The 15,951-nt window shown below is 41.1% G+C and overlaps 1 protein-coding gene across 1 annotated transcript in view; it reads right to left on the reverse strand.

Annotated features, from left to right (window-relative positions):
• Positions 1 to 15,951, reverse strand: part of DOK7 (docking protein 7) — a 105,041-nt gene that overhangs the window by 1,277 nt on the left and 87,813 nt on the right. The window contains 3 exon segments of the mRNA XM_032788641.2: positions 6,895 to 7,047; positions 9,344 to 9,415; positions 10,470 to 10,535. Of these exon segments, the coding sequence (XP_032644532.2) occupies positions 6,895 to 7,047; positions 9,344 to 9,415; positions 10,470 to 10,535 (291 nt within the window).

Raw genomic sequence — 15,951 nt, forward strand, 5'->3', positions numbered from 1 at the left:
CAGATTAGTTTTACAGCTATATCAGAAAATGAATGATTGTTTGGTTATTTCATTTACCAAAGATAAATGAAGCAGAGATTTATGAAGTCACTGGGAGGTGAACTATCTCCAGTTCAACAGGTTAATCATTAATATTTGGAGGATTTTCTTGCTATGCTGTATTAAGAGGTGAATATCACCAGACAGACATTTAAATTGTTTTATTTAACTAAAAACAACATTATGTATTCTGGATTTTTTTCTTCAACAGAAAACATATAATATTTTAACAAAACAAGCATATGATTTTTTGAATTTAGTTAAACATTAAACATAAAATCAGGTTCGTTTTGGTTGAAACTGTTTTTAACTAAAATAGTTAAATGAAATATTTTTTAAAACAAAAACAAATTAAATCGACTATGTCAGCCAGGTCAACATGAGAAACTTTAAATATTGGCTTCTGCAGCTAACTCCATCGACTTCACCTTCATTTTCCTATTTGTTCATAATCTGGAAAAGAAAAACAAGCTTTCCTGCTTTTTCAAGTCCTAAACAATTTCTCAATTTGGAATGAATTAGTCCAAAGGAAGAAAATATTCTTTCTACACCAGCAGAAGAAGCTACTGCTGTTGAAAGTGAGATCACCACTTCAACAGTCTCTGAATCCAAGTGACTTCCAAGCTTAAGTGACTTCCACCTGTTCACTGGTGTGACTTTCTTTAAATGATCAACAAACATATTTCTTGAATGGTTCACCCTTAGATCTGAAGTTTATTATGGAGGGATGATTGCTGGATGTCCACGTCATAGCCAACTCCTCTTCTTCAGTTGTTAAGGTTTGACCCTTGTACCGCGTATTGAAAATATTTTCAAGAAAATGAGCTGGAGATAGTGCTTGTCCCATTTGTTTTTTTAATGCTTGTAATTTAACTCTGTCATTGTATAGTTCTCTTTTTAAGATCTCACTCAGTTCCTTCTAAAATTTCAACAGCATCAACAATAAAACACCTATTTCCCTGCACTTTGTTCAAGGCTACAGAAATAAGCTTCAGGGTACTCAGCATGTGTTCGACATTTCTCATAAGCCCAACGTTGAGCACTTTGACTGTAACGGTGCTATCTATTTTTTCACAATTTTGTTCACAAACTGTCATCAGATTAGGCCAGTTCTTGATATAGTGCTCAAAACAGTCCACTGCTGAGTTCCACCACACGTCTTGTGGGAGAGTTAGCTTGGTTCCTCTCACTGTTTTCAGAGCAATTGCTGCAAAGTGGTTGTTATGGAAATATTTTGCAATTTCAACAACATTAGCCCTTATTTCTGGAACACTGAAGTCTTTGGCTCGGAGGTGCATCAAATGAACACTGCAACCACATGTTATTAGCTTGGGACTCTCTTCATGCTCTTCTAAATAATTTCTTCTCATCTTGGATATATTTGCAGCAATGTCTGTGACCAAGCTGCATACTAGACATTTGAATTTTTCTTCCATAGTTTATTATATAGATTTCACTGCTACTTCTTGTAAGTATTCTGCTGTGTGTGCATTTCCTGATGTATCAATTGTTTCTGTAAGACATTCCCTTCGTCTGTTGTCATACAAGCACATACAACAGGATCATTGTGGACATTGCACCCATCAAGACTCAGATTAACACTTTCACTCTCTAGACCTTTTGCACACTGCTCAATTTCTTTCATACACTTTATCTAGCAATTTGCCTGCGACAGCTGCTCTGTTGGGTGTCCTGTATCCTGCTCTTAATGACTGAACCATATTAATGAATTTTGAGTTCTCAATCTTACAGAAAGGAGAGTTTGTTGCATAAACAAACCGGGCAAACTTATCTATGGTTGTTTCTGGATGATGGAGATCTTATTTTTTTTGGCTACAAGTGATATACTGTGGCTATGTGACATATATAATGTGAATGAAACAGTCATTGGCAGATAACTCTGAAACTATAGAAAATGATGGTGATCTTGAAGGCGGATAGTCTTCAGAATCCTATATGTTGAGGATGGATTCTCCTAAACAAAATAAGTCAATGCAGTTATTTAATTATTATTACCATACTGTTCATTTAGTATTACTCATTGCATTCACTGACACTCAGTACTACTTCAAAGGTGAAATTGTAAAAGGAAGATCTGCCTATTTCATCTACTTTTTTTATCATAACTGCATCTAAAATGATAGTACCATAGAGTAACAACTATATTTTTTGCTCAAACATGAGAATTCAAGAATAGTCTAGAAGGAAGACAGGCAGTCCTTTAGAAAGAAGTATGAAATAAAAGTTTACCAACCTGAAGATCCTGCATGTTCAGACATGTTCCTTTCATCATCTTCAATGCAGCTTCCTCAATGATGTTGTTTCATTCAAGCCACCAGGCCTTGCATTTCTTTGTTGCACTGTTTGCATTTTGCAGGCATGCCTGTCTTACCCATAGGTAGAGGAACTTCATTAAAATATTCCCAAACTGACTCTCTTTTACGGCCTGCTGCCATTATAGGTTTTCCCTTCTAGTGAGAGAATGGTATGGTAGATCTCAAATCAATGAAGGCTAGACTCAGAAAGACCTCGAGACTTCTGGAATATGCTGCTCAAACAGCTTCACTTTTGTTTCTACTGCCTGTTCTATTCCCTTCTCACATTTATTTCCAGACTTCTTCTCCTTATCCAGATCTATGCCTCCCCCAACAATCTTCTATTCATTGAACTTTTTGAAACTTTGCACTTTTAAAGAGAATTAAGGGATTGACTGTGTACACAAATTTGCAGAGGGACAATAGCGTTGAGGTCTGTTATTTCTCACCTCCATATATTATGTATTCAAAAACATTTTTGCTGTTAACAAGCATTTTATCTCTGAAGACAAATCCACAGTTTGAGAACTGCAAAACTAAGCATCTTTGATGTTATCTTCTAGACTGAGCACTGAGTCCCATTGGATAGATATAAAAATTAACCTAAATCTACACAGAAGCCCCTGGAACCCCATAAGATTGGGTCCATAATTCATGAACTGGTGGAACTCATTTACAAGACTTTTCTTAAACATTACATGAATATATTGGGCTGATTGGCAGAAGCCCTGGGGGGGGTTCGCCTTCCTCTGCAGCCTGGGGCACGGGTCACTTGCTGGAAGGTTCTCTGCACCTTGAAGTCTTTAAACCATGATTTGAGGACTTCAATGGCTCAGACACAGGTTTGATACAGGAGTGGGTGGGTGAGATTCTGTGGCCTGCATTGTGCAGGAGGTCACCCTAGATGATCATAATGGTCCCTTCTGACCTTAGAGTCTATGATTCTATATTGTCTCATACTATAGAATTAGAATTTATCATCCCTATTCCATGTTGAGATATCTTTGAGCTATAAAATGTATCTTAATTAAAACTATCTTTACATAGGTTTTTTTCCTCAAAAATAAAAAAAATCCAATTTAAATTTTAAAAAATCATTCATTTTTATCCACCCTCATTTCAACCAGTGACAGTCTTTGTCTGTGTACATTTCTCACCTATAGTCAGTTCCAGCTGGATCCAAGAGGATCCATTTTTCATCAGCTCAAACGGCACAGCTCCCCTTTTGGCCCCTAGGTGATGGATGCCAAAATGGCATTGTGTTTCTGCTTATATTTTCCAAAATCTGTCTGTTTCAAGAGCCGGGGCTGCTTGCTGCAGGTGCAGGCTCCATCCCACATCCTGATCATTAAGTGGTCTTCCCCGCACCACTAGTTTAGCTTGATGTCTTTGTTTACCTTGTATGTAAATGTACTTTTCATTTTCCCCTGAGGTATTATCTGACTCAGTTTACACTGGAGACACAGGAAAAGAGGCAAAACAATATTCCTTTGTTTAGGACAGGCTAAGCTTATTCCCTGTTTGCAAAACACCTTTTAAGTACGTATTTCCAGCACACATCTTTTAATTGTTTATGAACCACCCATATATACATCACACAATAATCTTAATGACCAGATTTGGTCATTTTGCATATGATACCTTACCTGACACCTTTTAGATACAGATTATGACAACACTGTTGGAGCAATGAGTGTGTCAGGCCTGTTGTGAGTTAAGCAATGGTGTGTCCTCCGCCAGCTGGCATAGAGCAGCTCCCTGACTCACAGGGGCTTAGTGGCTAAGTAAGCAGAGAGCAAGAACAGCTCTATAGCCTGGTGGTTAGGGGACACATCTGAGAGGAATGAAACCAGGTTCCAGTCCCTGCTTCAATTAATATTTTAGTTATAAGCTGAACAGAATCAACAGGAGAGATTGAGAAAGAGCCACTTCTGAATACCCAACAGCCTAGTGGTTAAGGGAACTTACATGGGAGGTAGGAGACCCATCTTTAAGCCACTGCTCTAAATCAGACAGGGTGGGGATTTGGACCTGGGTCTCCCACATCCCAGGTGAGTGCTCCAGCACTGGGCACAAGTGGAAGTCACCTCCCCTTTGTTTATTTCCAAGAAAGGGTTGATCTGACCTTAGGCACCCAACTTCAGGAGAGCACTCATAGCTGAGAGTCCCAAGTGGAGATAGACACCTCCCAGAGTTAGGTTTTTAACTAACTTTTTGGGGTGGAGCTTAAGGAATGCCTTTCTCCTCAGCATTTCTTACTGGCTACTTTAGGCAGCTCCCCACTCTGAGTGCTGGCTTCTGTGAATCCGATTCTTAGGCACTGAACTCTCCCCATTCATTGTAAATGGAGCCTGGGCACATAACTCAGGGCTGGGTAGTTAAAGGATGGAAAGCCAGATCCTGATTTCAATAGGAGTTAAATACCTTTGAGGATTTGGGCCTAAGTCCTTTTGTAGATCTAGACCTATGGGCCTCATTTCCCCATCCCCAAATGGCAGTAACAGCACCTCACAGTGGTGTTGTGAAGATGACTACATTCATGATTGTGAGGTGCTCAGATACTACACAGTGATAGGGGCCAGATTAGTACCTTAGATAGGCATAGAGAAACAGTGGTAACACTTAGACGTTATAAACTTGTTTAATCAAAACTAGTTTCAAAACACGCATACCCAAAATTGCTTAAAAATTCAATTCTTGAAGATCTTATAGGGAAAATTGTCAGTCCTGAGTACAAGGAATAACATGCAAAATTCTCAAGGGAATTTATCTGAACGGGGAATTACTCTTCCAAATCTCCATGTATGGTGTTTATGATTTATTCTCAGGTGCCAAAGGGTTAATAATGCAAGGGGCTGAGTAGCCAGAGCCAGATTAAGGTATATGGTCCTCTGATCTAGGAAAGCATTTAATCACATGCTTACTTTTAAGCATGTGAGTAATCCCACTGGTCAATGGGACTACACATGAGCTTAAAATTAAGCACATACTCAAGTGCTTTGCTGGAGATTGGAATTGGTAAAAGCACAGAGAAAGGCAACAAAAATGATTGGGGATATGGAAGAACTTCCACATGAGAAGCGATTAAAATAACTGGGTCTGTTTAGCTTAGAAAAGAGACAACTTAGGTTATAAAAGCATGAATGGTGTGGAGAAAATAAATAGAGAAGTGTTATTTACCCTTTCACCTAATACAATAATCAGGGCTCACATAATGAAATAGGTGACAGGTTTAAAACATACATAAGGAAGTAGTTCTTCATACAGTGCACAATCAACCTGTGAAACTCATTGTCAGGGGATGCCATGAAGGCAAAAAGTATAACTGGGTTCAAAAAATAATGAGGTAAATTCATGGAGGACTGGGTGACAGCGGATGGATCACTCAATAAATTGCCCTGTTCTGTTCATTCCCTCTGAAACATTTTGCGCAGGTCACTGTCAGAAGACAGGATTCTGTGCTAGATGGACCATTTTTCTGACCTAGTATGGGTATTCTTATGGATCATACCAGAGTATTCAGAACCTTGCAGAACCAAGTCCTATAGGTCCATGCGTAGGGCCCCAGTTTCTGGAGTCATGAAATTACATCAGGTTCTTAGCTTTTGTTATAAGTCTCTAAACCTCATAGACATGAAGAAAACCTTGAAACTATGAATCAAGTACAAGCAATGAAATGATATCTGCCTGAGTCTGCAGACAGCCTGAAACATTTGCTCTGAAAGGGCTGAAGTCCCATTCATCTTAATGGCATCCTAATGCCAATACCCACTACTCTGGGAGGCCCTACCAACATCACTGCAGCAGAGGAATCTGTGTGTGGCAGGAGAGGAGTGCAGTGGACCCTGAGCTACCTAAATTAGGCCAGGCCAGTGCTAGATACCAGAGCAGCCCAGAATCAGGTAGGCATAAAAGCTTAGTAGGGCCTTTCTGGGGCTTGCATCTCTAAGAAGCATCAACACTAGTTTCTTTTTTGCCTGCCAGAGACATCTAAATCTATAGGTGATGAGCCCCTGCAGCCCTAAAGATCTGCAGGTTCTCAGTGCATCAGAAAATAAGGTTACTTTTATATAGGTGCCTAAATATGGGCTTAGTTGGTTAACTTTATACACCTACATTTGAAAAATGTGGCTTAGGCTCTCTGGGCCAGATCCACAAAGGTATTTAGCTGCTAATTTCCATTTAAACCAATGGTGGTTAATATCATTGCGGATCTGGGCCTATGTGACTCACTTTCCACATCTGTATAATGGAGAGGACACCACTGACCTAACCCCCGGGGGGGTTTTGACAATTGTGTGCTATATAAGACCTAAAAATTAAATAAAAGGCAAGCACAACCCTTCAAGGGCTAGAGACATAGCAGCCTCCAGAGTCCCAGCTTAGCAGGAGAGGTGTCCCTAATAAAATGTTGACAATTGCAGGCAGACCCCAGCACAAGCAGCTGGTGGCCATGAGTACAGGACCTCCCTCTGGGTTTACACACAGCTTGCATTTGTTAGTGTTTAGTAGTAGTAATGACCCACTTAAAGACTCTTACCTCTTATGCCTGTGCTAGGTTCTTGAAGCTCCAGTTCCATGTAGTGGAGCTGTTTCTTCGATGTAGGACTGACAGGAATATTAACATAAGTTGTTGTCTCACTGTGGGGTCGATCAGATACAGGTAGATCTGTTGAATAACCTACTGCCCCTCCTAAAAAAATTAACATACAATTATGACTGAAGTTCATAACTACTAATAATCCATTTAATAAGAGCAAACATTTCCTTCAAATGTTCTATACAGAAATGCTCAGCAGAAAAAAGACACAACGGGTCTTCACCCTAAAGAATTAATGTATGTAACTGTGGACCTGATCAGGTTGGGGCTCAGGAGAATCTTGAACTGTTCATATATATGTTATGTTGGAAGGTTGGAGAAAACCTCATTGAAGCTGGTTGGGGTAACTAACTACTGCACTTCATTTAGAATAAATGTAACAATCAAGCTCCTTCATGGAACCAAATAGCTAAAACAGTAGAAGCCACATCCAAAGCACAGGTACATGACCCACCTGGCGCAGCAGCTGAACTAGGTGGCCCAAGGGGTTCTACAGAGAGTGGTACCACCAATGTATCAATGGGTGGAGCTGTGTGCGCGAGAAGCAGCAGAAAAGCACAGAGAAAGATGATAGAAGCCCCAGGCCCAGCCAGAGAAACACTAGTAGTGTAACCCTGAGAAAAAATGCTAAACGGAAAGCTTGAGGGTAAGCAACTGGCTGAAAGAGCCTTATAACTGTGAGCATAGAAATTGTCTCCTGTTATTGGATTTCTACTGTGTTCAGTAAACTTGACTTAGTACATTATTTGTAAATAAACCGGAGTGCATCAAAGAAATACCTGATTCCATCACCATTTTCTCCTCCTAATAAAACCAAACTTGATCCTGAAAATTGGCTAAACACTTGGGTCAAAAAGTGATAATAGTTATTGAGAGAGGGGGATGGCTAGCTCAGTGGTTTGAGCATTGGCCTGCTAAACCCAGGGTTGTGAGTTCAATCCTTGAGGGAGGCCACTTAAGAATCTGGGGCAAAAAGCAGTACTTGGTCATGCTGGTGAAGGCCAGGGGCTAGACTCAATGACCTTTTAAAGTCCCTTCCAGCTCTAGGAGATAAGTTACAATTATTATAAAGAGACAAAAACAGCAGAGAGATTCTAGAAAGTGGGGTGGATGGTCAGAGCAACATGAAAGGAAGATTATTTTAGTAGCAGCTTTCTGGATTAACTGGAGGTGGAAGATGAGGGGACTAAGGAATAGGAGTTTCAAATTAGCCAAAGTGGGAGCTATATGTTGGACATGAACAGACCATAAGGAACATTTGAATTCTGGAGATATTGTGGGAGAAGAATTGGCAAGATTTGGCAATTGCCTTGATGTGAGAAAGAGAAAATTAAGAGATTCTGCAACCGAGACTGCAAGCTATGGGGACAGGAAGGATGGCGTAGTCAACAATCATATAGAAAGGAGGAAGATGGGATGGTTTTTGGGGCACGGGGGAGGGGAATGATATGCTTTATTGAGACTTCTGGGCAGTATTTTGGCATAAACTTTTCTCTTGCTGTTGGCATGTTTCTGATCCCTTTACAGGCACTGTGGTGTAATGAAAATTATGATCTATCACATTAAATTCTCAGATTTTCCTGGTGCTGCTTGCAGGCAGGAGGCTCTGTAGTGGAGCATATGATCAGAGTCAGTATTCCAACAGATAGCCTAGAGCAGGGATCGGCAACCTTTGGCATGCGGCCCGGCAAGGTAAGCCTCCTGGCGGGCCAGGCCGGTTTGTTTACCTGCCACGTTCGCAGGTTCAGCCGATCGCAGCTCCCACTGGCTGCAGTTCACTGCTCCAGGCCAATGGAGTGGCAGGAAGTGGCGGCCAGCACATCCCTCGGCCCACGCCACTTCCCGCAGCCCTCATTGGCCTGGGACGGCGAACTGCGGCCAGTGAGAGCTGTGATCAGCCGAACTTGTGGACGTAGCAGGTAAACAAACCTGCCTGGCCCACTAGGGGGCTTATCCTGGTGGGCCGCAGGCCAAAGATTGCCAATCCCTGGCCTAGAGTAAGGAAGGATGAACTGCGCTTCTCTGTTTTAGGGAGCAGCCTGCTTTGTTGCTCTGTGTTTTGGGGTTCTTGTATGTTATCATTCTGAATTATAAGCAAGTATAGGTTGCAACATTCCAGCAAGAGTATTTTATGTTTTCATCTAACTTCTCTGTTTGTATGCCATGAAATATAACAGACACCACCCTCAGTGTGTGTCTACACTACAAACGTTACACTGCTCTAGTGTAGACACTAAAGTGATGGGAAAGGTTTTTCTGTCACTATAGTAAAACCACCCTCCTCAAAGGTGATAGCTAGGTAGACAGAAGAATTCTTCTTTAAAGTGTAGATATATTTAAGTGAATTTACTACCTTTTGATGTAATTGGTTGAAGTTCTGTTTACTCACCAGGTTCTTCAGGGCCAGTAGAAGTTCCAAGCTCTGCAGGTGGCGCCATGAACCCAAAACCACCTTTAGGACCTAGAACATAGAAAAATTTCCAACATATTTGGTCCCATTGTAGCTAGTAAATTGGATGGTGATAAAAGTACACAATTGCTTTCTTTCAGTTTCTAGGCACAATCTAAATAACAATGCTGAAAAACAGGCCAACTAGAAGACATTCGTATTTTCTGATGAGAACAACTGCAAGGAAATAAGCATTAACATTTTTAAAAGTTCTCAAGTGACAGCTGTTGACGTAAATGTGAGTTTTGCCATAAACTTCAATAGGAGCAATATCGAGTCTTGAGTGTATGATTCAGTGAGGGGTGGGAGGTTGATCTTGGGAGCTCCTGGAAGGCCCTCATTAAAGTTCCACCACCAGAATGGCAGGATGATTTCCCTCCCTGGGATGGAGTTTGCCTCTTCCCTGGAAATTGCTTAAGCCAACCCACCCAGAGATGATTCTGCTTGCGAACAGGAAATTTGTCATCTTTGGAATGGACCACATTGCACCACATCACAAGTGTTTTCAAAGCATACCCCAGGGAGAATACCCCCCAGCTCCCTCTACAGAATCTTCACACACTATCCCAATCAAAACTATGCAATTGGAAGGATATACTATACTATCAATATACTTGCATTAGGTTTTCATCTACAAATATTCCAGATTAATGTGCTTGTTTGCCCTTGTTTTGTCTCCTCCCTCCTTCATTTTTACAGTGACATATATTTTAAATGGCCCTCACCGCCAGTAAATAGGATCTAAAACAGGCTAAGGTGGAAAACGTTTGTGGGAGCCACTTGTTAAAACACTGGCAGCATTTCACTGACATGAATAGGATTAGTGCCTGCGCTTTGGCACACATCCCACCTGTCACTGCCTTTTCGAAACTTATCCCACCTATCAATGCTGTTTCTAACAAATTATTAATTCATCTGCAAATTGAATGGAAAAATAAGCCATAATACGGATCACATCAGAAAATATCACTGTTAAATATCACTTTTAAAAATCTTTTCTTTTAAGGGAAAAGTTACACACTTTTATGTACACACACACACACAGAACTTAACTCATTATACTTACCAGCTTGCAGAGTGTGCCCTTTATGTACTTTCAGAGATCCAGAAGCTGCCATGACAGAAGAAGCACCTGTTTTTAAGAGAAATCTGCACATTAATGCTAAATATCTTCATTAGTATTAGCTGTCTGCTGTGCCCACGCATTCACAGTCAATGTTTCCAAATAAATTACTCTGGAAAAAAAAATCATTGGTAAGAAACACAAGATTGCTTTTGTCGTTGGAGGTCTTTGTTCTACTAGCTCCCTTTTTCAGTTCATTGAAATCCTCATCTTGTAATTGTTGTTATATAAATTAATTCTTCTGTGTCGTTTCTTTGGAACAAAGAACCCCTCCAAAAAGTTTCCACAGGCCAGAATCTGCCATCCTTACTCACGCAATCAATGGGCCTACTCATAGAGTAAGCTACTACTCAGAGTGGGTCAGAGGGACAAATCACATCCAAAGTTGTGAATTGCTGCTGCTGCAACCCTAACGGTATCTTTGGAATAGTTTAGCCTCAAAACTTGTGTTGTAAATTAATGTCTCATCAGACCTGATCCAAAACAATCCAATTGTAGGCATGATGCAATGAATAAGCAACAAATAGAGGGGGGAAGGGACAGGTTTTGGCTTCTGTGGATTTGGATCCAGCCCTCGCTTGCTCCAATGAAATATTGTTCAGAGTTTTACTGTCTTATTTAATAAGACAGTAAACAAGATAACAAGAAAAGTAGATTATCCAGACCGTTTCTCCATCAATCCAGAATTGCTAAATATGGTGCTGATGTAGAAATATACATCAGATTTATACCACTTTCCAAGTTATATAACCTGTTAAGACTGTTATTATGAGATCTATTTAGGCAATGTGGAACAGAGCCTGTTTTCTTTACACTTTTCATTGTGGACACCATTACTCACGATGAGTTGCACTTACACAAATAATCCCAGTGTGTGTGTAAGCGCTGCTCAGTTTCAGTAAGGGCGGAGGACTATGCCCTTTATTGTAGTTTTTTTAATACTACACTACTGGTGACAGAACAGCTGCACTGTGTGCAGTTTGGGAGAAGGAGACTGCATTTGGTAGATGGTGTAGAATTATCATCATCTCCTAAAACTATGAAGATTCCTTGAAGAGGTGAGCCACTGAGTCTCTGAGACAGAGTTTAAAAATAGCCAAACATGTCTTACTCTCACTGTGAAGAAATTATATAAAATAAGCAGGGCTCTTGATATTCGACTGTCAAACAAAGCTGAATAACCACGGAATCATGCTAAATCGAAGCAACACAAAGATGATGCAAGTCAAATATGAATACAGATCAAAGGGTAGTGAACAAATACTTCACAAGTACTGTAATGCTGGGATTTTTGTCGAGCTGTGTACCTATGCACACAAAATGTATGTACTCTATAACCAGAGGCCACAACACACATTTTAAAAAGAATCTAATACTGAGGAACTGGATTTAAAAAAAAACAAAACATCCCTCACATGGGGCCAGATTATAGAGTTCTTATACACTCTGGTGAGCACTTATTCACTCAGTCACATGGGTTTCAATGGAAATACTCACATGAGTAAATATTCCTTAGAGTGAAAAAGGGTTTCACAGTCTGGCCTCCTGGGAATGACCAGCTATGTCTTCATGGTGATTGGTTTTCTTTCCTCCCCTAGCTTCCCAGAGGCTAAAATGTGCTTCTCTGTGCGTCTTTAAGACATTGTAATAAACTTTATGCAAATAACAGTTTCAATGTTTTAGGAGAGACAGACACAGATGTTTCTTAACTGCAATGGAATTAGTTTCATTTTCCTCTTCATCACAAAACTGAGCTGAGTGAGTTTAATCAGGAACTGAGTGCAATTCAACAGGAATCATCCAGCAGGGCAGGTGGACTTCTGAGCAACATTCTATGAGTTGTGGAAGAAGACACTTTGTCCTGACGTTTGTACAAAAGAACCAAAAAGAGAAAATAAACAATTAAAATGAAATATTTGAATCCATTTATGGTCAGGCTGATGTTACCCACTGGGTTTAATCTGGTGACTGATGTACGTATGTTGTGGAGTTTCATATGGACTCTTTTCATAAGGCTTTGAACTCCACATTACATCGACTTGTGCTAATGGAGAACATTAAAATAAATACATTGTCTATTGAGACAGGATGTGATGTCTTCTTGCTTCTTTAGAACCATACATATGGTATGTCCTGTTCTTGGTTATGGACACAAGGATACACAATGCAGCAAATCAGAGGAGCTGGTTGACAGGGTAAATTTTCAAGAATTTGGAGCAGCCATTTCCATGACAGGCATCCCCTTTCCACCACCAAGCTCTTCTGTCAAGCGACTTCATATGAGGTGTTTGTTTTGTTTTTTCACAGTTCTTGGTGCTGTCCATTTTCAGTGTGGCTGACTCTGCCATGCCTTGTGTTCAGATGCATTAGCTCATTTAGTAAACTGCTTATATTTTACTTTTCATGCTAAGAGGGAAAAAAATGTTTAATATGGAACAAAGAATTGGTACCCTTCTAAAGCATTTTTCTTGTGAAAATCAAGTCCACATACATTCTATGCATAGAATTGCACTCATCTAGCTCCTGCAGCTATGACAAAAAAAATCAAGATTTGAAATGGCTGGCTGGCCCGCTTTGTAGCTTCATGTCAGTAGTCAGTCCTTTATGCTGACTCTTTAATAGGCAGAACGTTTTGCTGTGTATGCACTTAAATAGATAATGCATAAAAATCTCAGAAAAACAAATGAGAGATTATGGAGGTTTAAATACAAATATTATAAACTGAGCCTTACAAGTTAAATTTTCCAACTTTGCCACCTATGTGATGACCACTGAATAGGAATGTGCACATGCTAAACAAGCACTTATGTGCACAAGCTCCTTGTTTGCATTCACAATGTAGGCAACAAGATCTGAATGTCTAGACTGCCTGATTGTCTGGAAAAGTCATAACCTACAGAAAAAGAAAATAGTTTAAGTTCCAAGATAAAGTTGTGTTTCTTGATGCATTAAAACTAGGTGAGGCACCTAAATCTGCTCAGCACATCACTAAATAAGATGAAAACTCTTTCATCTCTTTCTTTGAAGAGATATGTTACCTTACATAATAGAGCATCCAAAGCACTGTGCCACTGTGACTGTTTGAGGATGGGGGAAACATTGGGTGTGTATCTATGGCACACAAATCCGCGGACACCTGCAAACATTTATACCATTTCTAAAGCAATCTTGCCATACTCTGAAATATTCCCCATCTTTATAATGGGGAATTTCTCCAGATAGGATAGAATCTTTCAAAAATGTACACATTTTTAAGGGTATCTCATAGTCATGATATTGTCTAAACCAGTGGTTCTCAAACTAGGGCCGCTGCTTGTTCAGGGAAAGCCCTTGGCAGGCTCGGCCAGTTTGTTTACCTACCGCGTCCGCAGGTTCAGCCTATCATGGCTCCCACTGGCCGTAGTTCATGGTCCCAGGCCAATGGGAGCTGCAGGAAGTGGCGCGAGCCAAGGGACTTGCTGGCCGCCCTTCCTGCAGCCCCTATTGGCCTGGAGCGGCAAACCGCGGCCAGTGGGAGCTGCAATCGGCCGAACCTGCAGACACGGCAGTTAAACAAACCGGCCCGGCCTGCCAGGGGCTTTCTCTGAGCAAGCGGCAACCTCAGTTTGAGGACCACTGATTTAAACAGTTTACGGTGCTTTGTGGTGCCAGGAAAAGCCAGGCAGGGGTCTCTATCATATATAAAGAATATAAAATTCCCCATGCTGATTAACCCTCTCGGGTCCAGTCCTTCAGTCCTTGGAAGGCGTTAAGGCTGGCATTTTCAGTGTTTCCTATCTCAGGTGCCTCTCTTTAGGTGCAGTATTTGACATATGTATTTTCAAAAGTGCATTAGATACGTCTGCTGTAAAAATGTTGATGCACCCCAAGTCCAGGATCTGTGTAGGCTGAGGATGTAGGTCATGAGAATGGATTTCCTTAAAGGAAAAACTCTGGCACCCATACCATGCTGGTACACAACAGTCTGCATCTGTGTGCACCACAGAGTTGAGATCTGCTGGCTTCCTGCAACTCAGCACTACGGAAGCTGGGGCAGGCTGGGAATAGAGGCAGGAGACTACTAGAGCACCTTATCTGTGTAGTCACAGCTCCATCACCCTTTGACTCCCGTACAGCAGGGATTAGGAACCATGGGCTCTACTTCCACTCTGAAGATGAAATAGCAGCCACTGATCAGAGGGGTAGCCATGTTAGTCTGGATCTGTAAAAGCAGCAAAGAATACTGTGGCACCATATAGACTAACAGACATTTTGGAGCATGAGCATCACTGGTTCATTCACCTGCACGTCCACCAATGTAATATACGCCATCATATGCCAGCAATGCCCCTCTGCTATGTACGTCGGCCAAACTGGACAGTCTCTACGGAAAAGGATAAATGGACACAAATCAGACATTAGGAATGGCAGTATACAAAAACCTGTAGGGAACACGTCAACTCCCTGCCACATATAGCAGATCTTAAGGTAGCCATCCTGCAGCAAAAAACTTCAGGACCAGACTTCAAAGAGAAACTGCTGAGCTTCAGTTCATCTGCAATTTGACACTATCAGCTCAGGATTAAACAAGACTGTGAACGGCTGCCAACTAGAAAACCAGTTTCTCCTCCCTTGGTTTTCACACCTCAACTACTAGAACAGGCCTCATCCTCCCTGATTGAACTAACCTCGTTATCTCTAGCTTGCTTGCATATATAACCTGCCCCTGGAAATTTCTACTACATGCCATTGACAAAGTGGGTATCTACCCACGAAAGCTCATGCTCCAAAACGTCTGTTAGTCTATTAGGTGCCACAGGATTCTTTGCTGCTTTTATCAGCCACTGAGTGATTCTGCAAGTGCCCATGTGTTATAGGAAGGACTCCTTCCCTTCTTGCCCCAATATAGATCCCATTATTCAGATGTGCACTCAGGCCAAGATTTAGCGCTTAAATAAAATATATAAACCGATTAAAATTCTGTATCGGTTTAGCTACACTTTTTCTGAGCTCATTTTTTTTTCTAAAGGAATTTTAACTGTCTTTGCATAAGATTCAGTACAGTCAAGCAAGAGCAAGTCATATGACAGAAGACTATTTATTATTAATCAATTTCTCATCATAAAACTCTGCTATATTGAATCTCTATCACTGCCAAGGATGACATATTAACTGTGGACAATGTTCAAAATATAATCCTTTTTTGGTCTGTAAGCATGTGGCCTCACCCCTGTGGCGCCTCCTGGTGGTGTCTGTCAGGAATTAGCTCATCCAGCTTCCGGAGCTCCCTCTACAGGCCAGTGATCTACCTTTCCGCTGGCTCCATGTCCCTCATGGAACCCCGGTGACCCTTTCTCTGGGGTGCTGCCCCTCTGGCAGTAATCCCTCAATCTCAGGGTCTCCTCCACTTAGGGCAACCCCCATGCCCTATCCCCACTTTCCCTCA

The sequence above is a fragment of the Chelonoidis abingdonii genome, chromosome 5, assembly GCF_003597395.2.
Source record: "Chelonoidis abingdonii isolate Lonesome George chromosome 5, CheloAbing_2.0, whole genome shotgun sequence".
Classification (NCBI taxonomy): domain Eukaryota; kingdom Metazoa; phylum Chordata; order Testudines; family Testudinidae; genus Chelonoidis; species Chelonoidis abingdonii.